At 36.1% G+C, this 26167-nt stretch overlaps 1 protein-coding gene across 1 annotated transcript in view; it reads left to right on the forward strand.

The window, feature by feature from the left end:
• STT3B (STT3 oligosaccharyltransferase complex catalytic subunit B) overlaps nt 1-26167 on the forward strand; it is a 92588-nt gene that overhangs the window by 42035 nt on the left and 24386 nt on the right. The window contains exons 3-5 of the mRNA XM_037070845.1: nt 910-1197; nt 16487-16552; nt 18134-18233. Of these exons, the coding sequence (XP_036926740.1) occupies nt 910-1197; nt 16487-16552; nt 18134-18233 (454 nt within the window). The remainder of the gene's footprint in view (nt 1-909; nt 1198-16486; nt 16553-18133; nt 18234-26167) is intronic.

The raw sequence follows: 26167 nt of genomic DNA on the forward strand, positions 1-26167 counted from the left end.
ATCTTTTAGGATTTAGTTAAGGATGGAAATGTAAATACATGTTTTAATCACTGATGAATAGCTCAAAATGTCCTATTTAATTTACTTTGGATCCTCTTAATTTTTTATTTTTATTTTAGAGAGGGAAGGGAGGGAGATAGAAAGAAAAATAAGCATGTGGTTGCCTCTTGAGTACTACCCCTGTACGGGGGACCTGGCCCACAACCCAGGCCCTGACCACCAGTCACCAGGTGACCCTTTGGTTTGCAGGCCGGCGGCACTCAATCCACTGAGCCACACCAGCCAGGGAGGACCCTCATAATGTTTTATTATCCTCTTTCAGAGTAAGGACAAGGATTATAATTGTTATTTTAAGTGGTATAAATGCTCAACTTTCTCAGAGTCCCAAAGTACTATCTTTGAATTCACAGACTGACTAGTCTTTCATTTCCTAGCCAGAATTGTTTACTTTCCAAATCTCGGTTTTAAAAGGAGGAAAGACTCACTTACAGATACCACTTAAATAATATTGCACATAACTTCATCTTCTCTTCTTTTCTCATTCCTTTATTTACACACAAGCAAAATTGAAGGGTAATTTAGACTAGGACCCTATTTTGTAGTGAAAATATAGTGGGATTAATAAGAAAGTTACCCACAGTTTTCTTTTGAAAAACATTTTCAGTGTTAATAATCATTCTATCTGATCATTCTTTTTTATTTAAATGTTTTTCTCCATATATGAACATTTTCTTTGTATCTAATACAAAAGAACATTTAATTTTGTAGTGTGTGAGGAGGACAAACTGTTTTTGAGATCTTACTCAAACTTACTATAAAAATATGTAATAATAAAGAACAGAGTTTATGTTAGTGTTTTTAGCTACCTCATTGTATATGTTAAAATTTTCCTCTTTTTTTTTAACCTAGGTTTATCCAGGGTTGATGATAACGGCTGGCCTTATCCATTGGATTTTAAATACATTGAACATAACAGTTCACATAAGAGATGTATGTGTGTTCCTTGCACCAACTTTTAGCGGCCTTACATCTATATCTACTTTCCTGCTTACCAGAGAACTTTGGAACCAAGGAGCAGGACTTTTAGCTGCTTGTTTTATTGCTATTGTACCAGGTTACATTTCTCGTTCAGTAGCTGGATCCTTTGATAACGAAGGCATTGCCATTTTTGCACTTCAGTTCACATACTACTTATGGGTGAGTAATATTTAATTTTTTGCTACCATTAATACCCATGAACTTTTTGCTGAAATGCTGTACATTGTATATATTTGTCTTTTATCAGTTATAGTTGCATACAGAGATCTCTTTACTATTCACAATAAACTTAATGATTAACATTTGCAAGTATCAGGTACTGTTCTCTCATATATATGTATTTTATATATTTATGATATGTTATGAGTGTGTATAAAACATTTTGACAACAATTCTGTATGTTCATTTTACAGACGATGATTTATATCCTTTATGTAAGTCATATCTCCAAAAAAGAGGGTATCAAAAAACAAGCCATTGATTTTCTTTGTTTCTTTTTTTGTGGGGGAAGGAGGGTCAGAAATACTAAGAAGGTTGAAATGTGATTCAGTGTCTTGAGATTTTTTATTCTGTTTGCAAAATTAACACTGTTTTGCTGTGTACCTTTTATTTCCTTTTCTTGTCTTTTCATATAAGGTAGTAGTTCCAGTACAGTGTTGAGAGGAGTGGTGAGAGAGAACATCCTCGCCTTGTTCCTTGTCTTTGTGGGAGAGCGTCAAGCTTCTTACCATTAACTGTGTTAGCTAGAGATTTTTGAATATGAGGGGGCACCCAAGAAAACCAGAATTGTCTTCTGGAGGGTGGGCCCCTAGCAGAACAGGCTTCTCCTGCTGGGTGAGTGTTCTAGGAACCCATCTGTATCAGTGTTCCAGCTGGTGGTGGTGTGAGAGGCTGCATGCAGCCTCAGTGAATTTTTTTGTGAAGGCTCTTTTGAAGTGTGTTTACCCATTTCATGATGGGTGATTTACTAGCTCACCTGTCCACAGTGCACTGAGTATTCAGCACTTTTTGACCAAAAATGGCATGACCCTGTGTGTCCCACCCTCCCTATTAACTGGATCTTGCCCCAAGTGATATTTTTGTTTGTTTGTTTGTTTGTTTGTTTTTTCTGGATGGAAAAAAATCCTCAAAGGGAAATATTTGCTAATGAGGAAGAGGTGAAAAAAAGGCAAAAGCACTAAAAGGCATCAAAATTGACAAGTTCAAAAATTATTTTGAGCAGTGGGGAAAAAAATATCTTGATAGGTGTATTAAATGGAGAGTATTTTGAAGGTGACTAAAGTTTAAACATGTAAGAATAAATACACATTTTTTAATAAATAAATTCCAGGGTTTTTTTAGGTCCTCCCTTGTATATATTATTATCGAGTTAATGGAATTTCCACTGTGTTTGCTGAGAGATTTTACTGTGAATGGATGTTGAATTTTTTTCAAATTTTTTTTCTTTTCCTATTGATACAGTTTTTTCCTTTGACCTTCTGATGTCATGAATTATGTTAATTAATTTGCAAGTGTTGAACCAGATTTTTATACCTGGGATAAATCTAAACTGAGTATGGTATATAATTTGTATATACATTGTTGAATTTGATTTGCTAATATTTTGTTGAGGATTTTTGCATTTGTGTTCATAAGAGGTAGTCGTTGGTTGATTTCTTGTAATGTCTTTGTTTGGTTTTGGGATTTGGATAATGTTGGCCTCATAGAATGAGTTACAAAGTATTCCCTTTGCTTCTTTTCTGAAAGAGATTATAGAGAATTGTTATAAATTCTTCCTCAAATATGTGGTGGAATTCAGCAGTGAACCCTCCTTGGCCTGGTGTGTTCTGTTTTGGACAGTTTTTAATTGATTCGATATTTAAAATAGATATAGGCCTATTCAGATTGTCTATTTCCTGCATGATTTTTTAAAAGATTTTGTCTTTTAGGACTTGATTCATTTCATTTAGGTTCTCAAAACTTGGGGGCATAGAGTTCATAGCAGTCCTTTATTCTTTAAATAAAATGTTCATAGGATCTATAGTGATATTTCTTCTTTCATTTCTGATATTAGTAATTAATGTCTTCTTTTTTCTTAGCCTGGCTAGAGACTTGACAAATTTTGTTGATCTTTCAAAGGATTTGACTGTGAGAGAACCAGTTTTGAGTTTCATTGATTTTTTTTCTCTTACTGAGTTTCTGTTTTCAGTTTTGTTAATTTCTGCTCTAATTCTTACTTCTTCTACTTAGGATTTTTTAAAACTTTTATTGGCATTTATTTTATGCTGAATTTACTCCCAGGCCCTAAGTTTTTGTTTCTTCAGTTTCTTCTGAGATATCTTTTTCTTCTGTGCAACCTCCTCTTGTGCTTTAGGAACATTCTGTTCTTCTGTAAGAATCGTCTCAATGTGGCAGGCAAGGTTCATGTATGGGTGGATCTGCCCACGAGCTCTTTTAAGTCCACGTCACATCTTGGGAGTTTTACCTCAATGCATTTAATGACCAGACGATCTACGTCTCAGCCCTTAAGCATTACTGTGTGCATTTAAAAAAATTTATTTACTTTTATAGGGGGAGGGAGGGAGGGTGAGAACCATCAATATGTGAGAGATACATGAATCTGTTGCCTCTTCCCACCCCCAACTGGGGATCTGGCCTGCAACCCAAGCATGTACCCTGACTGGGATCCAAACTGGCGACCTCACAGTTTGTAGGCTGGTGCTCGGTCCACACCAGATAGGGCTCTCTGCATTTTTAGTCACGTGCAGCCAAAATTCAGCATTCTTTTTGGGCTATCAGCCCTCTGTCTAGACTCATTTCTTTGGCTTGGACACACCTACCAAACTCCACGATTCTAGCGATGGAATGGCACACATTGCTTCTGTAAAGTGACATCCTTCAAGTGCTTGGTGGCTTTTCAGAGATGCACACCCTTGATGTCCTGGGCAGTTTCATGAAGATTTGAACTTCTTGATTTGTATGATTATTGTGGGATTTTCTGAGTCAAGTGAATAGTGAAGCTTTTTTAGAGGTTTATTTCAGGACATTTATAGCATTTTGGGTTTCCCTCCTTCCTATGTTCCTTTTTTATTCTTCAAGCTGCTAGGCAGGAAAGCGGCAAAGGCTGAGGAACCCAAGGCAGAACTTCTCCACAGACTTTGAGTTCAAATTTTCCTTCTTTTTCTAGTTTCCTAAGGTTATTATTGACTTAGATTATTGATTTAGGTCAGTACACTCATTCAGTGCTGTAAAATTTCCTAGAAGCACTGCTTTCTCTGCATCATCCAAATTTTCAAAAGTGTTTTTATTTTTTAGTTAACAATATTTTAAAATTTATTATTTCTTCTTCGACCCATGTGTTATTTAAAAGTGTGTGTTTAATCTCCATGTATTTTGAGATTTTTCATTTATCTTCCTGTTACTGATTTTTAGTTTAATTCCATTGTGGGCTGAGAATACACAATATATAACTTCCATTCTTTTAAATTGGTTAAATCTGTTTTATGTCCCAGAATATGGTTTATCCTAGTGACTGTTCCATGTGGGCTTGAGAAGAATATATATTCTTCTGTTCTTTAATGGGATAGTGTGAGGTGTCCCTTTCTGTGAGACTGGTTTTGAATCATGATAGTGGATTCATCTTTCTCCTTGCAATTTGATCAGTTTTTTCCTCATGTAGTTGACATTCTTTTGTTAGGTGCATACATTTCAACGATCATTGTCTTCTAGGAGAATTAATCATTATGTAATGCCCTTTTTTAATATATATATTTTATTGACTATGGTACTACAGTTGTCCCATTTTTTTCCTCCCCTTTATTCCCCTCCATCCTCTACCCCCCTCCCACCTTCATTCCCCCACCTTAGCTCTTGTCAATGGGGACATGACATACAAGTTCTTTGGCTTCTCCATTTCCCATACTATTTTTAACCTTTCCCTGTCTATTTTTCTATACCTTTTCCCCCATTCTTCCTCCTTCCTCCTCCCTCTTCCCACCGATAACCCTCCATGTGATCTCTATTTCTGTGAATCTGTTCCTGTTCTAGTTTTGCGCTTAGTTCTTTATTTTTATTTTATTTTTTTTAGGTTTGGTTGTTGAAATTTGTGTTTGTTGCCATGTTACTGTGTATATTTTTTGTCTTTTTCTTAATTAAGTCCCCTTCACATTTCATATAATAAGGGCTTAGTAATGATAAATTCCTTTAGCTTTATCTTGTCTGGGAAGCACTTTATCTGCCCTTCTATTCTAAATGACAGCTGTGCTGGAGAGAGTAATCTTGGATCTAGGTCCTTGCTTTTCATCAATTTGAATACTTCTTTCCAGCCCCTTCTTGCCTGTAAGGTTTCTTTTGAGAAATTAGCTGACAGCCTTATGGGAACTCCTTTGTACATAACTGTCTCCTTTTCTCTCCCTGCTTTTAAGATTCTCTCCTTATCTTTCATCCTGGCTAATGTAATTATGATGTGCCTTGGTGTGTGCTTCCTTGGATCCACTTCTTTGGGACTCTGAGCTTCCTGGACTTCCTGGAAGTCTATTTCCCTTGTCAGATTGGGGAAATTCTCCTTCATTATTTGTTCAAATAAGTTTTCAATTTCTTGCTCTTCCTCCTCTCCTTCTTGTGCCCCTGTGATTTGGATGTTGGAACATTTAAAGATAGATGTCCTGGAGGTTCCTGAGCCTCTCCTCATTTTTTTTTGAGTTCTTGTTTCTTCATTCTTTTCTGGTTGAATGTTTCTTTCTTTCTTCTGGTCCCCAGTGTTGATTTGAGTCCCAGTTTCCTTCCCATCACTGTTAGTTCCCTGTACATTTTCCTTTATTTCACTTAGCATAACCTTCATTTTTTTTTTCATTTAATTTTTGACCATATTCAACCAATTCTGTGAGCACCCTGATTACTGGTGTTTTGAATTGTACATCTGATAGGTTGGCTACCTGTTTTGTCTCTTAGTTGTATTTTTTCTGGAGCTTTGATCTGTTCTTTCATTTGGGCCATATTTTTGTGTGTGTGTCAGAGCACCTGTCACATATAAAGGGTGGAACCTTAGGTATTCGTCAGGGCAAGGCTACCCACCTCACTAGGTTATGATGCTGTATGTGGGAGAGGAGTTTGAGAGGGAACAGTGCCACTTGCTCAGCTCTGTGCTGTCTTTCAATCACTTCATGTTACCCATAAGTAAATTGGGCCCTTCTGGTGCTGATTGCTGGGTGGGTGGGCTTGTGTATGTTCTAGGACCCTGTGGGTTTCTCCAGTGCACTCTCCTGTGAGGGTGGGAGTTTCTCTTGCCACCTCAACCACCCACGGGTGTTTTTAATCAGAGGTTTTGAGGCCTTACTTCCCCACGCTGGGACCCTGGGTTGCGTGGTCTGTCTCTCTCCCCAGTTGTTCCTCCCGGCTTACCAGCACGCAAATGTGGGATCACCCATTCCACTAGCTGCCACCTTGCAGCAAGTCCTCTCTGCCCCTCCTGCCAGTCTGGATGAATGTTTCTTCGCTAACTTCTTGGCTGTCAGACTTCTACAAAGTTCGATTTTCTGTCAGTTCTGGTTGTTTTTCTGTTTTTAAATTTGTTGTTGTCCTTCTTTTGGTTGTGCAAGGAGGCAAAAGTGTCTCTCTGTAATGCCCTTTTTTATCCCTGATAACTTTTCTTGCTTGTAAATCTCCTTTGTCTGAAATTAATGTAGCTACTCCTGCTTTCTTTTGATAAGTGTTAGAATGGTATTTATTTTATCATCTAGTTATTTTAACCTATATGTAGCTTAAAGTCGGTTTCTTGCAGACATGTAGTTGGGTCTTGTTTTGGGATTCTCCCCAACAGTTTGTTTCAGGTGGTACACTTAGACTGACACTGACATTCAGAGTGTTTATTGGTCTAGTTGTATTAGTATTCACCATATGTGTTGCTGTTTTCTATTTGTTACTTTGTTCTTTGTGTTTTTGTCCTCCACTCTTTCGGACTTGAGTGGTTTTAATTGAGCTACTCCATTTTCTTTCCTTTCTTAGCAGTTATACTTAACACTGTATCATTTCACAGATGGTGTGGGTGAGTACCTTATAACAAAATAATTCTAATTCCTTCTTTTTGTCCCTTGCAATATTATTGTCATTCATTTTGTTTATATATAAGGATATGTATGTGAAATACATTAATAAACACATATAGTAGAATACATGTTATTCAACAAATTGTTGTGTTAGGTCAATTAAGAAAAAATGTATTTTATCTTGTTCCATATTTGCTTTTTTCTTCATGTAGATCTAAGTTTATGATATATATTATTTTCCTTGTTAAAGAACTTCTATTAACATTTATTGCAAGGTGAATCTGTCAACCAATTTCCTCAATTTCTGTTTGAGCAATGCCTTGCTTCTCCCTTACTTTTGAAAGATAACTTTACAGTGTACAGAGTTCTAGGTTGGTGTGTTGCCCTGTGGCAGTGCTTTGTTTCACTCTCCTCTTGCTTGTACGGTTTCTGAGTAGGAGTCATGTGATCCTGATCTCTGTTCCCGTGCAGTTAGGGTGTCTTTTCCACTGGCCTTTTTTAGGACTTTATCTTTGATTTTCTGTGGTCTGGGAAAGTTAAGCCTAGGTATAATTGGCGTGAGGGTTTTTTGGCATTTATTGCTATGTGTTTGAGCTTCCTTGATCTGTGGTTTTGTGTCTGACATTCATTTGGGGAAATTCTCAATCATTACCACTTTGAATATTCTGTTCTTCTGTCTTTGTTCTCCTTCTGATATTTCCAGTACACATATCTTACATCTTCTGTTGTTGTTGTTATATAGTCCTCGAATATGTTCTGAGAACACATCATTAGGCGATTTTGTCATTGTGTTGAGCATCATAATATGCACTTACATAAACCTCGATGGTAGAGTCCACTAAACACGAAGGCTATAAGGTGTAGCCTGTTGCTTCTAGGTTACAAACCCATGCAGCATGTTATCTCACAAAACAACACAAGATTAAATCAAGCACAAGAGAAAATGAGGCAGTCAGGAACCGTGTGAGCAGGAGATGCATGAGGCTGCTGCCTGAGTTACACCACATACTGTTTTACAGCAAACTTTTTTTATAAGCAGTAAAAGTATGCTGTAACAATAATTAAAAAGTATAGTGTAGTAAATATATAAAGCAGTAATAGTCTCTTATTATCAAGTGTAATATACTGTACATAATAATATGTGGTATTCTTTTATATGATTAGCGGAGTAGTAGGTTTGTTTATACTGGTATCACCACAAACACAGTAGTAATGCATTGTGTTGTGACCTATAAACAGCTCTGATATTACGAAGTGATAGGAATTTTTTAATTCTAGTATAACCACTGTCCTGTATGCAGTCTATTATTGCCCCACACCCCCCCAAAAAACTCACCATTGTAGCACATAACTGTGTTGTCATGGTAACAGTATTGCCTTCCAATCTGTGAATGAACTTGGGATGTGTTTCCATTTATTTGTCTTCAATTTCTTTAAGCAGTGTTTTATGGTTTTCATTGTACCTCTTTTATAAGTCTTACCTCACAGTTAAGTCATAAGTACTTTATTATTTTTGATGCTATTATAATTTGAATTTTTTGGTAATTTTCAAATTGTTCATTGTTAGTGTATAGAAATACAGCTGGTTTTTATTTTATACAGCAGCAGTATCCTGCTGCTTTGCTGGATTCATTTATTAGTCTCATAATTTTTGTGTGTGTGGAATGTAGGGTTTTCTTTTTTTTTAAATACAGTTTATTGATTATACCATTACAGTTGTTCTATTCCCCCCTTCATTCCCCTCCACCCGCACACTCCCTCCCCCACCCTTCTCCCCCCTTAGTTTATAACCACGTGTCTCAACTTCTTTAGATTCTATATTTCCCCCACTATTCTCGCCCTCCCCCCTATTTTCTACCTACCATCTATGCTATTTTCTGTGCCTTCTCCCCCCCTTCTCCTCCTCCCACCCCCCTGTTTCTAACCCTCCATGTGTTCTTCATTTCTATGGTTCTACTCCTGATCTAGCTGTCCTCTTAGTTTGCTTTTGTTTTAGGTGTGGTTGTTAATAACTGTGTTTGCTGTCCCTTCACTGTTGATATTTTTCATCATCTCTTTCTTATATAAGTCCCTTTAGCATTTCATATAATAAGGGCTTGTTGATGCTTCTCTCCNCTATTGTTTTTGGCAGACTGGGGAAGTTCTCCTTTATTATTTGTTCAAATACATTTTCCACTTGTGGCTGTTTCTTTCCCCCTTCTGGTACCCCTATAATCCGGATGTTGGAATGTTTAAAGATGTCCTGGAGGTTCCTAAGCCTCTCCTCATTTTTTTGAATTCTTGTTTCTTTACTATTTTCTGGTTGGATGTTTCGTTCTTCCTTCTGGTCCACTCCCTTGATTTGAGTCCCATTTTCCTTTCCATCGCTGTTGATTTCCTGGACCTCTCCCTTCATTTCAATTAGTTTAGCCTTCATATGTTCCTCTAATTTGTGACTAAGTTCCTCTAATTTGTGATTGTACTCTACCAATTCTGTGAGCATCCTGATAAATAGTGTTTTAAATTGGGCTTCTGAGAGGCTGGCCATCTGTTGGTCGCTTAGAGTTATTGGCTCTGGGACTTTGAGTTCTTGCACCATCTTTGGGGCTGTTCCTGCCTGTTAAGTAGCAGGAACGGAGCCCTAGGTTTTTACCGGAGCAGGGCAACTCAGTCGCTGGGTTGTGACGTTGTATGTGGGGGCAGGGTCAAAGAGGGACAATGACTTCCCTCCGGCACCTGCCTCTGCAACCCCCACCAGCACCGCAGCCACCACCGTCACCAGGGCCACTCGCCCTGCTCCACTGCACGCGAGTGTGCCACCGCTGTCAGCCCTCCACCACTGGGTTCGCCTCCTGGGGCCTGCGTGGTCCGTCTCACTGCGCGCGAATGTGCGACCTTGGTCAGTCTGCCCCACACCTCGACTGGTTCCGGGCTGCCTGCGCTCCTAGGTCTGTCCTGCCCGACCCTGCTCCGCTGCTGGCTCTACCTCTCTTACCGTCCCCATTGAACGGTTCGTAGCTGTCGGACTTCCGTATAATTCGGTTTTCTGGCCTCTGGGTGTGTGTTAGTTCTCCAAAACTTTTGTTGTATCCAAACTTGGTTGTGGGAAAAGGCACAGTGTTTCCACCTATGCCTCCATCTTGGCAGAAGTCCGGAATGTAGGGTTTTCTACATATGAGATTATATTATTGGCACACAGGGTTGATTTTACTTCTTTCTTTCCAATTTTGGATGCCTTTTATTTATTTATTTTCTTGCCTAACTGCTATGGCTAGAACTTAAGTACTATGTTGAATAAAAGTGGCAAATGTAGGCATCCTTGCCTTGTTCCTCATTTTAAAGGAAAAGCTGTTGAGTCATTTCTCACTGAGCATGATACAGGTTTTGATATGTGGCTTTAATTAAATATACTTTTTTAAAATTATTTTTATTTTCTTTTTAAGATTTTATTTTTATTTATTTATTTTTAGAGGGGAAGGAGAGAGGGAGAGAAACATCAGTGTATTGGTTGCCTTTCGTGCGTCCCCTGCTGGGAGTTGGCCTGCAGGGAACAGGCCTCCAACCCAGGCATGTGCCCTGACTGGGAATCAAACCGTGATCCTCTGGTTCACAGGCCTGTGCTCAATCCACTGAGCTACACCAGCCAGGGCTAATTATATACTTTTATGTTATTAAGTATTTAATGTATTAGTACATAATATTTTATAAATCAATATTATTTATACATTTTTATGCATAGTATATCTCAGCTAGATGGAGATATTCCTCTAGGAGACTTCTTGGGAAAGACTTATGAGTACAATATTTCTCAAGTTTCCTTTCATATTTAAACCTGTTTTTCTGTTGCTTCTTATAATTGAGAGCTTGGCTGGCTATAAAATTCTAGCTTGTATGTCTTTTGCTTCAATTTCTAGAATTTGTCGTGCCACCATCATTTATACTTGTTACTATGAAGAACCTAATTTTATGTGTTTCACAAGAAATGTCATTTTTTTTGCCCTGGCCAGGTGGCTCAGTTGGTTGGAGCATTGTCCCATATACCAAGAAGTTGGGGTTCGATCCCTAGTCAGGAGGTCATGTACAGAAGGCAGCTAATCAATACCTGTCTGTCTCTCTCTCGTCTCTCTCCCCCTCTCCCCCCTCCCCAACCCCTTTCCTCTCTCTCTAAAACCAATAAACATATCCTTGGGTGAGGATTTAAAATAAATAAAAAACAGTACAATCTTGGTGGCCAAACTGCCATGGCTTAATTTCTTTTGGTTTAAATGCTAGCTGTACCACTGAGGGTGTTTTAAACTACAAGTGTATTTCATAACTATAAGATGGAATATTAGTTATCCATCTAATATAATTTAAATAAGTTAATACCTATAAAGGTATAGAATATTGTGAGAACACTGAACATGATGCGTGCACGTTTGTTACTCTGTTGTTACTGCTCACCTCCAACAGTGCTAATACAGATAAAATAGTACTGGAAACTGTGCTTATCGTATTGTCTCATATAGGTGGTGGGTTGTTTTGTTTGTTTGTTTGTTTGTTTTTGTTTTGGGGTGTTTTTTTAAATGTTTTCCTCTGTGCCTTTGTAATCAGTCCTCTCCTTCACTCGTATTCTTTGCAACCAGCGATTTAATTCTGTCTGTGTATCTTTGGGAGTTTCTTTTTCAGAATGCATAGAATCAAACAGTAAGGGTTAACCCTTTGTGTCTGGCTTATTTCACTTAGTGTAATACTTGGAGAGTCATCCATGTTGTTCCATGTTTTAGTAGTTTTTACTTTTTATTGCTCAGCAATATTCTATTGTATGGATGTATTTATATAGTTATTTTTTCTAGCTTTTGGCAGTGTGAGTAAACAGCTACAAATATTTGCTGTTTTATACAATTTTATAAATTTGTAAATTTATACAATTTTATACAATTCCTCATTTTGACATATATTAATATTCCTCTTGGATAAATGCCTAGGTGCAAAATTGCTGGTTTGCATGATAAGTATGTTTTTCATTTTACACAAAGTTGCTGACTGGTTTGTCAAAGTGGCTGTGTCATTTGGCATCTCCTCCATTAGAGTATGAGGAGTTGAATTTACTTGCTTCACCTTTGCATGGTATGTTCAATTTTTTTTTTATTTTAGCCATGCTAGTAGGTATATAATAATATCTTATGGTTGTAATTGCATTTCCCTGATGCCTAATATTAAACATCATTTCATGTGCTTATTTCCCATCTGTTCAGACTTTTGCCTATGTTTTGGTTGGGTTGTTTTATATTGAGCTGAAGGAGTTTTTATATATTTTGGAAATAATGCTTTTATCAGATGTGTGTTTTGCAAACATTTTCTCACAGTCTGAGGTTTGTCTTTTTATTTTGTTAATGGTATCTTTCTAAAAGAGCAGAATTTTTAAATTTTAATGAAGTTCAATTTATCATGTTTTTCTTTTATGGTTCTTGCTTTTTTGGTGTGTTGTCAGAATCTTTGCATACTCCAAGGTCACAAACATTTTCTCACTTTTACTTCTAGAAATTGAATAAATTTGGGTTTTACATTAAAATCTGATCCATATTTAGTTGGTTATGTATGGCCTGTGGTGCAAGAAAGGGGTTGAGGTTCTCTTTTTCAGGGTGTGTCCCTCTGATCCCACATCATAAAGGCAGTTCCCTCTCCACTGCATTGTTTACCTCGGGAGCCTTGTCAGCATCAGCTGACAAAATACATTGGGTCTGTTTGGGAATCTGTTATGTATCTATCCTTATGACAGTATACCAGGTTGTATTTATTAGTTTATAAAAAACGCTCAAAATCAGGTAGCATGAGTAATTCAACTTTATTCCTCTTTTTTCAGAATTGTTTTGACTCTTCCTAGTGCTTTGCTTTATATAAATTTTAGATTTGGCTTATCAACATCTACCCAAAAAGCCAAGTGTAATTTTTATTGGAAGTACCTTGTCTATAGATTGGTTTGGGGAGAATTGTCATCTTTGGTTCTTAACAATATGACAACCTGGTAGAGGCCCATGGAAAAGAGCTTGTGGGTGCCAACTACCCTGTGTCTAGATCCCAAGCTATTCTAGCACTTGCTTATTGTTCACCTTGTAACTTTAGCTTTCTGATAAACATAAAGAAATGTACTATTTTGTAGGTTTTCTCATTGTGGTTAAAATGACCTTTTTTAGCTTTCCACATCCTGAGTAAGCACAAGCAGAATTTAGGTCTTCTAATACTGTAAACCTGAACACAGCATGTTTGCAGACCTTAGAGGAATGCTTTCAATAGAATTTTGTGTGATAATGGAAATATTCTCTATTTACTCTGTTTAATAGGTCCCAGTTATCAATATCTTTTTTATGGATCATATATTTGGTATTGTATATAACAAAAACAACAACCCCCAAAAAATCACCAGAGTAAGGATACCCTGATTTTCTCCTATGCTGTTTACTAAAACTTTTATAATTTTGTGTTTTACATTTACATCTATGATCCCTTTGCTTTAATTTTTGTGAGGGGTACAACGAAGTCTGTGTTTAGATTCATTTATTTGCATGTAGGTGTCCAGTTCTACCATTTTGTTGAAAAGACTGTCCTTTCTCTATTGAATTGCCTTTTCTCCTTTATCAAAGGTCAATTGACTAATTTGTGTTGGGTCTGTTTGTGGGCTCTCTATTCTCTTCCATTGATCTTTGTTCTTTTCACCAATACCATACTGTCTTGAATGACAGTAGTCTCCCCCCTTATCCACAGGGGACACATCTTAGGATTTCCAGTGGATGCCTGAAATGGTAGATAGTACCAAACTCTATATTAACTATGCTTTTTCCTATAAATGCATATCTGTGATAAAGTTTGGTTTATAAATCAGGCCCAGTAAGAGATTAACAACAATGATAAAATAGAACAATTACAATATATTATAATAAAAGTTATGTGAATGTGGTCTCTCAACAATTTAGATAAGGAGAGAATCTTAAAAGCACCGAGAGAAAAAAGGAGACAGTTACCTACTAAGGAGTTCCCATTAGATTATCAGCTAATTTCTCAAAAGAGACCTTACAGGCAAGAAGGAGCTGGAAAGAAGTATCCCAAGTCATGAAAGGCAAGGACCTACATCCAAGATTACTCTATCCAGCAAAGTTACCATTTAGAATGGAAGGGCAGAGAAAGAGCTTCTCAGATAAGGTCAAGTTCAAGGAGTTCATCATCACCAAGCCCTTATTATATGAAATGTTAAAGGAACTTATCTAAGAAAAAGAAGATAAAAAATTTGAACAGTGAAAGGACAGCAAACTCACAACTATTAACAACCAAACCAAAACAAAAACAAAAACAAACTAAGCAAACAACTTGAACAGGAACAGAATCACAGACTCGCAGAAATGGAGATCACATGGAGGGTTATCAGTGGGGGGAGTGGGAGGGAGAGAGGGTGAAAAGGTGGAATAAGAAACATAAATGGTAGGTAGAAAATGGACAGCAGGAGGTTAAGAATAGTATAGGAAATGGACAAGTCAAAGAATTTACATGTATGAACCATAAGCACGAACTTCGGGTGGGAGATGGTGTGCAGAATGGAGGGGAATAAAAGTGGGAGAAAAGAGACAATGAACAGCATAATCAGTAAAATATATTTTAAAAGATTTAGGTTTTGAAAATTTTCCAGAAAATTTTCACACATAAATTTATAACCTTTACCATCTTAAGTAAGCGCTTATCATACACTGTGGCTGTGAATTTTGCAGTTGAAATTCAACAGCCAAACAAGCACGAATTTCTTTTTCTTTCACAATTTCATAGATAGAATGTTTGTTTGCTTGCTTGCTTGCTTGTTTGTTTGTTTTACTGTATGTCTTAGCAGCCTCAGCCTATGGGTTTTTTTCCCCTTTTCTTATTAAGTTGAGAACTACCCTTTCACTTTTAAAGAAAGCATTTTATGGCTTCTCTTTGGCATGTAAGAATTTCCAGCATCACTACTCTTGTGCTTTAGGGCCTATATTAAGTAAAATAAAATAAGAGTTATGACAGTTGATATGATAACCAAGAAGGCTCCTAAGTGACTAATGAGGTAGCGTATATAGCATGGACAAAGAGATGCTGGTCAAAGGGATGATTCATGTCTGCCTGGACAGAACAAGATTTCATCACACTATTTGGAATGGGACTAAAATTAAAACTTATGAATTATTTATTGAATTGTTTATTTCTGGAATTTTCCATTTAATATTTTTAGACCGTGGTTGAATTCGAGTAATGGAAACCTTAGATAGCAAAACCCTGGATGGGGGGGGCTACTATTGATTGAATGTCACCTGTCCTTTGCTTTAATGTAGTAGAGGCCCATTTTAAGCGTAAAGAATTCCTTTAAATCAATGCTATACAATACTGCTAAATTTGAACTTCCTATCAGGACATGGCAATAACTCTTTTAATACAGAATTGCTTGTAATGGAACTTCGGTCTGTTATTTTCTTAGGACACTCACATGACTCATTGTAAAAATGACCCTTTGCTCTTGGCATAAGTATTTAGAGCTTGTGTTTTTGACATTAAAAAATTGGTTTTCTGAAGTTGCTAACATATTTTGCTTTTTCAGATCAAAATACAAATTCTTATCTGGGATTATTTCTTTGATTAGTGTTTATTATTTTTAGTGACAGGGGAAGGGAGGGAGAGAAACATCAGTGTGTGGTTGCTTCTCACGCACCCCCTGCTGAAGACCTGGACTACCACCCAGGCGCATGTCCTGACTGGGTTCAAACTAGCCACCCTTTGGGTTTGCTGGTCAGCACTCAGCCCATTGAGCCACACCAGCCAGGGCTTACTAGTTTCTTTAAGGCACTAGAAATAAGTCAACTTTTTGAACCTTTGTTTACTGTAAGTTGTGTTTACAGCTCAGAATAATTGAGGATTTTACTGATACATTTTTAGGATATTTAGAAACTATTTTAGGAATAAGACATTAATTTTAGCATCTGAAAATTTCTGGATAATGAAAAGTTTTTGAAAATGTATGCTCATAATTAGAATTAATGTGTGAGATAGAGGGGCACATTCAAATGAAGAAAGGTTACAGATTAAGGTTAAACAAACCAGCCACATGGACATGTAGATTTAGTGAACACTTTTATTCTTTAGTTAAATTCTCAATTCATTGTTATTAATAATTTTAATATAAAAATATAACGTGGAAAATACCATTTGACGTATCTACTGAAAACCAAATAACAAGGAATAAAAATCAAAGCTACTTTTGAAATGTTTGATTTCAAACAGTTATAAATGCATAGTGTTATGAATGCATATATTAAATGGAACTGCACACTTCGTACATACTTAAAATAACTTTTACTTTTTATAATACAGGTTTACTAAACATTTAATATTTTTTTATCCAACAGGAGCATTAATAGACATATTCGTTATATCAGTTACTTTTTTTTTTTTTTTAGGTAAAATCTGTAAAAACCGGGTCTGTTTTTTGGACAGTGTGCTGCTGCTTATCGTATTTCTATATGGTAAGATTTTATATTTCAAACTACAGGAGGTCTAACAAGTCTTTTTGTCAGTTAGTCCAGTTTCTCCTCTTTGTCATTCTTTTCTCATCAAGGGCTAGCTCTCTACTTTGTTTCTCCTGGTTTTTAGGATCTTAATTTTATTGAGTGTATATTCTTTCATTACTACCATTTTCTTTCCTGCCCCCACCCCCAGGGCCCCATAGGGACTTCTGCTTTAGTGGGGATGGCTAATACTCCACCTCTCAATATATTTGCAGCAAGTGAAATAAAAATTTTTCTTTTAAGTGTACAAACAGTCTAAATAATAGTCACTTCCTCTAGGTTAACCTGTAAACTACCTACATGTTTTCAACAGATTACTTAAGATTGGATTTCAGTGACATCTCTTCTTTCTTTCATATCACAGCCTATTTAATAGTTTTGTGCTGAAAGATAATGATAAAATTAGGTACCTTTTTTGTCTGTTTTTGAAGAAATGGCATGCGATTTGTGCATCCACATTATCTGTGCCCCTTTAAGTCGTTAAAGCCTGGTGCACATTTTGTGCATTTGTACTCAGTGATAGTGGATGAATACTCTTTCAAGTGTAGACTTGAATTTTGTAAATAACTAGGAATCCTTTGGTTAGGTGCCCAGAGTAACATTTTTTTTCCCAGTGGAAAAAAAAAGTAGCATGTAACTGAAGCAATAAACTGATGATGTTGTATGCATTTTAAACTGAATGCAGTTCCTTACAAGTGGTTCTGAAATACTGTATACAAGAGCAGCATTGTTAGAATATATATATATGTTAACATATAGTCTCGAGGTACCTAGTGTTAATAATTAAACATTTATTACAGCACATCTAAAAATTGATCTTGATAACACCCTATTGCTTGTTGTTGAGTATACTTTAAGAATTAGTTCTGTTGGTTGAAAATAAACATCTTTAGAATCTTTATCAGTGTGCACTAGAACATACTTATTCTGATTAAATAGAATTATTCTAACTTTGTGATATAGGCTAAACATCTAAATGGGATCTTGATTTGTACAGGAAATCATTTATACTCTAGGCAGCACCTTTTACTTTGAGGAAATCAAAGCATATCCAGGTCATCTGACTGTTCCTTTTAACTACAAGTTGGATGATTGACTGCTTGATTGACTGCTGCTAACATTCATTGTTTATATTCTCAATAAAGTTTCTTGTAATATATTTATCACCAAATATTGGGGGGAGTAAAGGCTGGGGGGGTTGTTTTTGTTTTTGTTGGGGGGTGTTTGTAAATTTGTGATATGTATTCTAAAAATCCTTTTCTTCATAACAGTACTTTTAGTTTTAATTCACAAGTTACAATATTCTCAGTATTCTTGAATTAAATTTGATCATTTCTTCAGTGAATATAGACAAGCATACTGGATTTATAGGATCATGTTATTTTAATATTATGAATAAAAATAAGAAATTAGTTATTGTAGGTTATATAAATCCATCTTTAAACATCTCTCAAAATGGCTAAATATTTTTGCCTATTATGTATGCTTAGATTATCATGACAAAACTTACAAACATAAATTATTTCACTTTATTCATAGGTATCTGCTTGGGGTGGTTATGTGTTTATTATCAACCTTATTCCACTGCATGTATTTGTGTTATTACTGATGCAGAGATACAGCAAAAGAGTCTACATAGGTAAGTGAATGGACTTCTGACAACTGTCCACTTCTAAGAGGTGTTTCATTTACATTTTCATTGAACAGACATTTCTGTTAGGCCAGTACTATATCCATGAGAAGATAAAAAATAATTTCATGTTTATTTTGCTTTTGGTATTTGTAAGAAGAATAAGGCATTTTTAAATAAGTGTGTTGTTACCAACTTCTTGATGAGTTTTGGTTTTGTTTTTATAGAAATTAGTCTAGATTTAATATATTATTCAAATTCAGAAAAGATTGAACATCCTCAAAGTAAACAGTTTAAACTTTCAGAAGCCTTTTCGGAGTAATGTACAATGGGCTTTTAGTTCATTTGGGCTGCCCTAACAAAGTACCCCAAACTGGGTAGCTCATAAAAAACAGAAATTTATCTTTTGTAGTCTGGAGGCTAGGAAGTCCAAGATCCAAGCACAAGAATGGTCATGTTCTTGTGAGAGCTCTCTTCCTGGTATGTATTGACACCTCGCTTTGCTCTGTCCTCATATGGTGGGGGGGATGTGCTAGCTCGCCGGGGCCTCTTTTTAAAAGGTGCTCTAATCCCTGGAGCCCTCATGACCTAATCACCTCCCACCATCACCTTGGGTATTAGGTTTTCAATATATGAATTGGGGGTGAGTTGGGGCACAAACATTCAGACCATGGGATATATTTAGGCAACAGGTTTGAAAACATTCTTGAATTAGTTACTTAGTGAAAAACAGCGTCTAAACTTTAGAGGTCATTTTCTATGATAGACAGAAAATTCTTACGGGTTAAATTAATCAGAGAAGTCATGATTGGAAACCAATGTCTTAGTAAAATACTATAATTTCATTATAATAATGTTTTTGGAAAGCGGTAACACAAAGAGAGCTTATTTCGATTAAACGATACAGTACTTTGGCAGTTCCTCAAAAATTTAAATCACAGAGTTACCACATGATCCAGTAATTCCAAATATATACCCAAGAGAATTGGAAATATATATTCACACAGAAACATGTACACCAGTGTTCATAGCAGCATTCATTATTCATAATAGCTAAAAAGTGAAGACAACCAAAGTGTTCATCAGCTGATGAGTAAAGTGTGGTATGTTTATACAATGGAATATTACTCAACCATAAAAAGGAATGAAGTGCTGATACATGCTGCCTTGAAAACCTTATTCTAGGTAAAATAAGCCTAACAGATGCAAAAGGACAGTATAATAGGATTTTTTAAAAATGTCCAGAATAGGCAAATCCAGAGAGATCAGTGGTTGCCAGGAAGTTAGGAGTGGAGGGGTGACTGAGTGGGTATGGAGTTTCTTTTTGGGAAGAGGAAATGTAGAAATCGGTAGTGGTGATAGTTATACAACTTTGTGAATATAATAAAAACCATTCGATGGTATATTTTAAAGGGGGAATTTTACAGAGTGTGAATTATATCAATTATTAAAACATTTATACCATTTCAGCATATCTTACAGCAGTCACCACTGAAATAATTAATACATGAGTTCTTTACATGTATTTAACTTACTAGTCTTCATAATCACAGTGAGGGTAGGCATTGTCACTCTCCTCATTTTACAGATGAGGAAACGAGAGAAGACATAATAACTTGCTGAAGACCTTGTAGTTAGTAATGGAGCTGAAGTCTGAACTTAGATGTTTTGGCTTCACAGACCATGATGCTAAAACTCACTATAACTATGTGCATAGAAATAAGTCGCTTACTGTTGAAATACATCAGCCTATGATGTCTCTCTACCCTGAAACATTATAGCCAGTCATTGTGATCAGAAAAGGGAATAGTAGATGAACTGTACTTTTCAGCTTTTTTATTTTGGAAATAAAGAAGGAAAAAAAATTAAGTTAAATCATTGATTATAGGAGAGCAACTAAGATTTTTATATGCTTAATTTTTAAAATGTGGGGTCCTGAAAATTTAATTGCCAGAGGAATAAAGTGCAGAAAAGGCCTCGGGGCTTTTGTGAAATGCCCATGAATCAGGGAGAAGCGGAAGAGCCAAAGGAGAAGTCAGAAGTAGCTAAAGAACATTAGTAAAGAGGTCAAATGGAAGTCCACACGAAGAGTTTAAAACACGAGCAGTGTTGAGCTCCCTTAGAGGGTTAGCGCTGACATCTAATAGGGTGAGAATTGAGAAGACACCTTTATTTGGTGAGTGGGAATTCTCTGGTCACTTGAGAAAAGCGTGCAGTTAATACTTCTTCGTTTGGCTCTTGAGAGTATTTCTTTTCAGAGGGAAGAGAACTAAATGATGTAGGGATGTTATATTATGTGTATAAAGTTAGATTAATAAATGCCTCATATAATTTTATAGTGTTTAAAATCTCTGCCCCATCCTCCTCGTTTCTTTTCTCTTATTCCACTAATGTAACTAAGAGTGTTTCCGGTGATTTTTATGCCCTTTGATAGAGTTTACTTTTGAATGGATGGAAAGTGATGGCACAGGACAATTGTTTCTCTTCCTTCCCCCGAGTGTATCTGATTTAAATTAAATTTAATATAACTTAGTCGTCCTAAAAATATGGAAGCATTGCCAAGTGTTTATATGTACAACATGTCCTCTGATTTTGGATCCTCTGTCAGTGGTTATCCCTGCTCATGAGCAGAAATATTTCAATAAAAAAGGATTGGTAGATGGCAAACTCATAATTATATTAACCAAAAGTTTCATTGGGTTTTAAGTAACAAGTGAAGTAAAAATGAATCATTATAAATAATTATGAAGAAAATTCTCTTTGGAGTAAAATTTTTTGCACATGTCCTTAGACTCAGTTATTAAGGAAAACTGTCAATTTGGTCACATGGAAAAGGGGGAGCATGGGAGGGAATGTGGATGTATAGGGGTCGGAGAAGGGGGCAGGGTATAAGGGAAGCTTGGATATAAGGGGTAAAAAGCCTATCTACTTGAAGAAATTAGGCTGGGGTTATAAAGTTAGATTTTTTGTCAAGATCTATTTTGGACTTGTGGAATTGGGAAGTAAATTTTATAAAACTATATTACAAATAGGATTCTCATGTTTTCACACAAAGACAGAACACCCAGATCTTATTTTGCATTTATAGAAAGACTGATGTACAGGTATCACATAACACTGAAGGAATATAAAATGTTTTTAACCTTTCTAATGTGATAAAAGTTCATCACACATTAAGTCATAAGAAAATTATTAAAGATATGAAGACATGTGGTGTTACTGGTAGTTGTGAAAATAGCTTAAATGCCCAGTAGGGAAACTACAATTTATAAATTATACTTAAATTATAGTATTGTCATATCATGAAATATGATGCCATTAAATAGTCTTTTAAAGTATTTAATGACACAGGAAAATATTAATAAAAGACAGCAAGGATTCATGAGTTTATTCATATTTTTCTGCTTTCTAAATACTCTACAATGAGCATGTATTAAATTTAGAATGAGACTTGTTTTTTAATTTGTAGAGATATGAATTTTACTTCTTATGGTTTGTGTTTCACTGACTAAATTAGAACAATAATTTAAGAAGGAAGAAATTAGTTTCTGGTATTGATAAATGGTTTTTAAGTGTTACTGAAGGAATTTGTTTATGATACTGTCTGTGTTTTCTCTGGTGAGTTAATTTGAGTAAGGAGAGTAACACTCACTTTTCATATTATACCTAAAACATATTTTTATGGTAATATTTTCTGGGACTCATCATTGAAAGAGTAAATCGTTGTAGAGTTGCCACTTCAGTTTTGCACAAATTATTCTAGGGTTGCATAGTTTGTGACTAAATAAAATTCTGCTATTGAGTGAATTAAAGTTAAAGCCATAAACTTTAGGAAATCATATTTGTACTTGGCAGCTATAAACAGAATATATCTAATGCTAGATTAATTTATATAACAGCAAATTGAATAATCCCATGCAAAAGTGGGAAGTGCTAGGAGTTTTCTAATCCTACCATATTATTTTTGAGGAAATTCAAGCAGATTGGTTCACTAGATAATTGTTTAACAGATACTAAGTTTTGTGCTAGTCATTAGGATACACAGATCATTAGAAGATGACCCTCTTCTAAGGGACTTATATTATACAATGTAATCCATTACTACAATATAATTATAGCCTGAGAACAAAGTGAAAATCAGAAGGGATTTTGGAGATAAATCTTGATCTTGAGAGGGGAAAACAAGATTCAGTTCAGTTCCTGGCCTAGTCACTTATTGGTGGTACAGTTTTGGATAAATTTCTTAAATTCTTTATGCCTTATTGCCCTCATGGGTCAGATGACAATAGTAGTAATTCCTACTTTGCAGACTTTTAAAAATAAGTAAATTGTAAGTGAAAACTGGTTATCACACAAGTGCTCTTTGCCTCTGTTGTTGTTAAAGTTCTAAAGGAATAGCCAGACAAGACAGGAGTTCCAGAGGCTCAGAGAGGAAAAGGCTGAGGGGTAAAGGCCCATAATCTAAAAACTGTTTTTAACTGATAATTTTCACTAGAACTGTTTTTTATTAGGAGAAACATAGTGGAGAAATAACCCGAGTATAATGTGAAGTACCAAATTGCAACTAAAACACAACTTCTAATAGAGTGCTGTGCTTATTTTATTTATAATTTTAAAATTTAAGGTAGTATCTATAAGTACATACAGAGTTTCTAAGCAAAATCAGCAGCTTCTTCACCTTTTTACTTAACTGGCTCACTCTCTAAATTGTCATCCTGAGACAAACACTTCAGTCTTTCAGTTTCTTGTTTTTGTGTGTTTGATTTATCTTTATTATATGTTTTGTTTATATGTACATGGATCTCCCTCACCCCTCCCCCCCCACACAAATGCACTTTTAAAGGGTTCTGGTCTCTTCCATCATGTATGTGCGTTTTTTCACACAAAACAGTTCTCTGACACTAGCTGAGTGTCCTACCATTCAGCTCGATTCTGTCACCATTTACCAATAAGAACATCAGATGCCACGTGGTAAGGGCGCAGTCCCATAAAACTGCCCTCAGCTTCAGGTACCAATCGCAGTTCCGGTTTGTCACCTGGACTTCTGACAGAATGGCTGTAAATAAGAGGTCCCCTCCTTGGCTTCGATGAATTTGCTAGAGTGGTTCACAATTAAGAGGACATGTTACTAACTAGGTAGCTGGTTTATTGCTGATTATAATACAGGAACAGCCAGAAGGAAGAGATGCATTAGACTTCATAAGTTTTAATGCTTTATCACAGAGAAAATACATGTTAGTTTGAGGAACATCAGGAGCTTCTAGTAAACATAAAATTTCAATGGAACTTGAATTAGACCTTTCAGTGCCTTTTATCTTAGTAGAAAACTCATTTATATACCTTAAGTCAAAAGCATTGGTTTATTTTTTTCTATATCTGTCTGGTCCCACCTCATACCCTTGTATTTTAAAAAAAAAGTACTGCCCTGGTCAGGTAGCTCAGTTGCTTGGAGTGTCCTCCTATGCACTAAAAGGTTGCAGGTTCAATTCTGACTTGGGGCACAAACTGGGGAGGCTACTGATCTGTGTTTCTCTCTCCCCCATCCCTCCCTTTCCTCCTCTAAAACCAATAAACATATCCTTGCACGAGGATTTTTTATGTAATTTAAGAGTGAAAGAAATTTAGACTCTGTTTAGAAGATTACTATTGTCCCAAATCAAAGAGGTTGTTCTTAAAAATAAAGTAGCAGCCCTTGTATACATCTTTCTCATGGTAATTTTTTCCCAGAATTCTAATGCATTAGAACTATGATCTTCTGTAGTGAATACCAGTAGCTGGGCTTCCACAGGATGGCAGTGTAGTAACATTTTCATAATGTAATAAATGATTTACAACATTGCTGGTGTTATCACTACTCTTGATGGAAAGCTTTATTCTTCTGGTTTAAAGGGTAAGAAAAAGTCGGTTAACATGGATAGATAGACATTTATAATAGATGTGGATAGTACTTTGGTTAAGTTTGCTATAGAGTTTGTAGGAAGAATTGGTGGGGGAATGATTCCTGTTGTTGTGGGTTTGTATTATTGAGGCCTTCTGAAAACAGTAACAGAAATGGTATGGGTTTGTTGATTTCCTCTTCAGTGCTCATGTCCAGAAGAGGTAATCTCACCCTCCTTTAAGTTTTCATAGGATCAGGGTTTTTCCCACCAACCTCACATATAACTCCCTCGCTTTATTGTGGTTCTTTGTGTACATCTCCGATTTTCTCAATTATATATCTCTTAGAGAATAACATTGCTCTTAATAGGATTTTGTAATTTTAGATTGTCTGGACCATAATGAACATAAGGTTAAAACATGGACTGTAAGTGGGATTTAAATTGAGGTACAGAGATGTATATCTGACTTTACAGATTCCAGGAGAAGGGCAGTATTTAGCAAGATGACTTTATGATATTATTACCTGGCAAGCAACCCTTAGTTTTATTTAATAGAAATATTTATCTATGTATTAGAGAGTTCTATGAGATAGAACATCTGTCCCATGTAAACATCTTAGGATCAGTGACACAAAAAATACAAAAACAGGGAAGACATGAATCCAGTTTCTTTTAAAAGAAAATGGTTATCTTTGGATTATTGCATCTATCACATCTGTCAGCTTTGTATCATTGGTGCACAGAAAGTAGATATGAATGAGGCTAATTTGAATAGAGGATTATTCAGAGGTAAAATGTTGTTGAGAACTTGTCGGTTTCTATTAAGTCAGCTTTATTTGATATTAACCTGTGTTAACAAAGTAATACAAAGTAAATCCTCCCCAACCGCCGCCTGCCTTTTGTTTCCTGAAATTGAGTTTCTTTTTCTTGAACTCATCTCAGTCACTCCTTATTACCTTGAACCATAGTGCAGGTGCCTCTGTGTGAAGTGTTTTCTTTTTTTTTACTGGTAATAATACATGTTTCTGCAGAGTTGCATAAAACCACTGGATTGATACTGTTACCAGGTGTATTTTTTTCTTTTTGAGTATGCCTGAAATGAACTGAAAATCCCTGAGAGAAAACTCTTCATCAATAGTTTCCAAGCAAGTGATTGTTGAAATTTTTACACTGCCAAGCACAATATACTTCCATTTGAAGAGATAGAATATGTGTCTGTCTGTGTGCCTACCATATCTTTTTTAGTAACTGTTTCTGGAAAATGTGGCTTAGAGGGAAATAAATGGACGAGAGGCTTTCACTTTTTACTGTATTAAAAAAAAAAACAACACACACATTACATTCGCAATTAAGAACAAGTCAGAAATCCAAAGAAAAAGATAGCCCTGGCTGGCGTAGCTCAGTGGATTGAGCGCGGGCCTGCGAACCAGACGATCGCGGTTCGATTCCCAGTCAGGGCACATGCCTGGGTTGCAGGCCAGTTCCTTGCAGGCTAACTACCAGCAGGGGACGCACAAAAGGCAACCATACATTGATGTTTCTCTCCCTCTCTCCTTCCCCTCTAAAGATAAATAAAGAAATAAAATCTTAAAAAAAAAAAAGAAATCCAAAGAAAAAGATGCCGATTTGTGTTTGCCTTGGGCGGTTCTGTGGAGAATGAGGAACAGTTACTTCATAAATATGAGGTTTTCTCTGGGATAATGAAAGTGTTTGGGGACTAGAGAGGTGTTAGTGCACAAGTGTATTAATGCCCCGGAATTGGTCACTTAAAAATGATTGTGTGTGTTTCACCTCAATTTGTTTAAAAAAAGTCTTTTTGTTCAACATGTGCCATTTATCATCAGTGCTCATATTTGTCTAAACAAAGAGCAATCCAGCCTTAGAGCTGATGGTGGTATTTTGGATGTAAGTGGTCTTAACTAGAATTAAAATACATAAATGACATAAGGTTTTCTCGGGCTTGGCCTTTGTAATTGTGCTTTTGTGAGTTCAGTATTTGTCTAGGGTTTGATTTCTCAGCTTTGGATGTTTAAAAAGCCAGTTGATCGTGGAATCTTAGGTTAA

The sequence above is a fragment of the Sturnira hondurensis genome, unplaced genomic scaffold, assembly GCF_014824575.4.
Source record: "Sturnira hondurensis isolate 20B ecotype Veracruz unplaced genomic scaffold, ASM1482457v3 Scaffold0019006, whole genome shotgun sequence".
In the NCBI taxonomy this organism is placed as follows: domain Eukaryota; kingdom Metazoa; phylum Chordata; class Mammalia; order Chiroptera; family Phyllostomidae; genus Sturnira; species Sturnira hondurensis.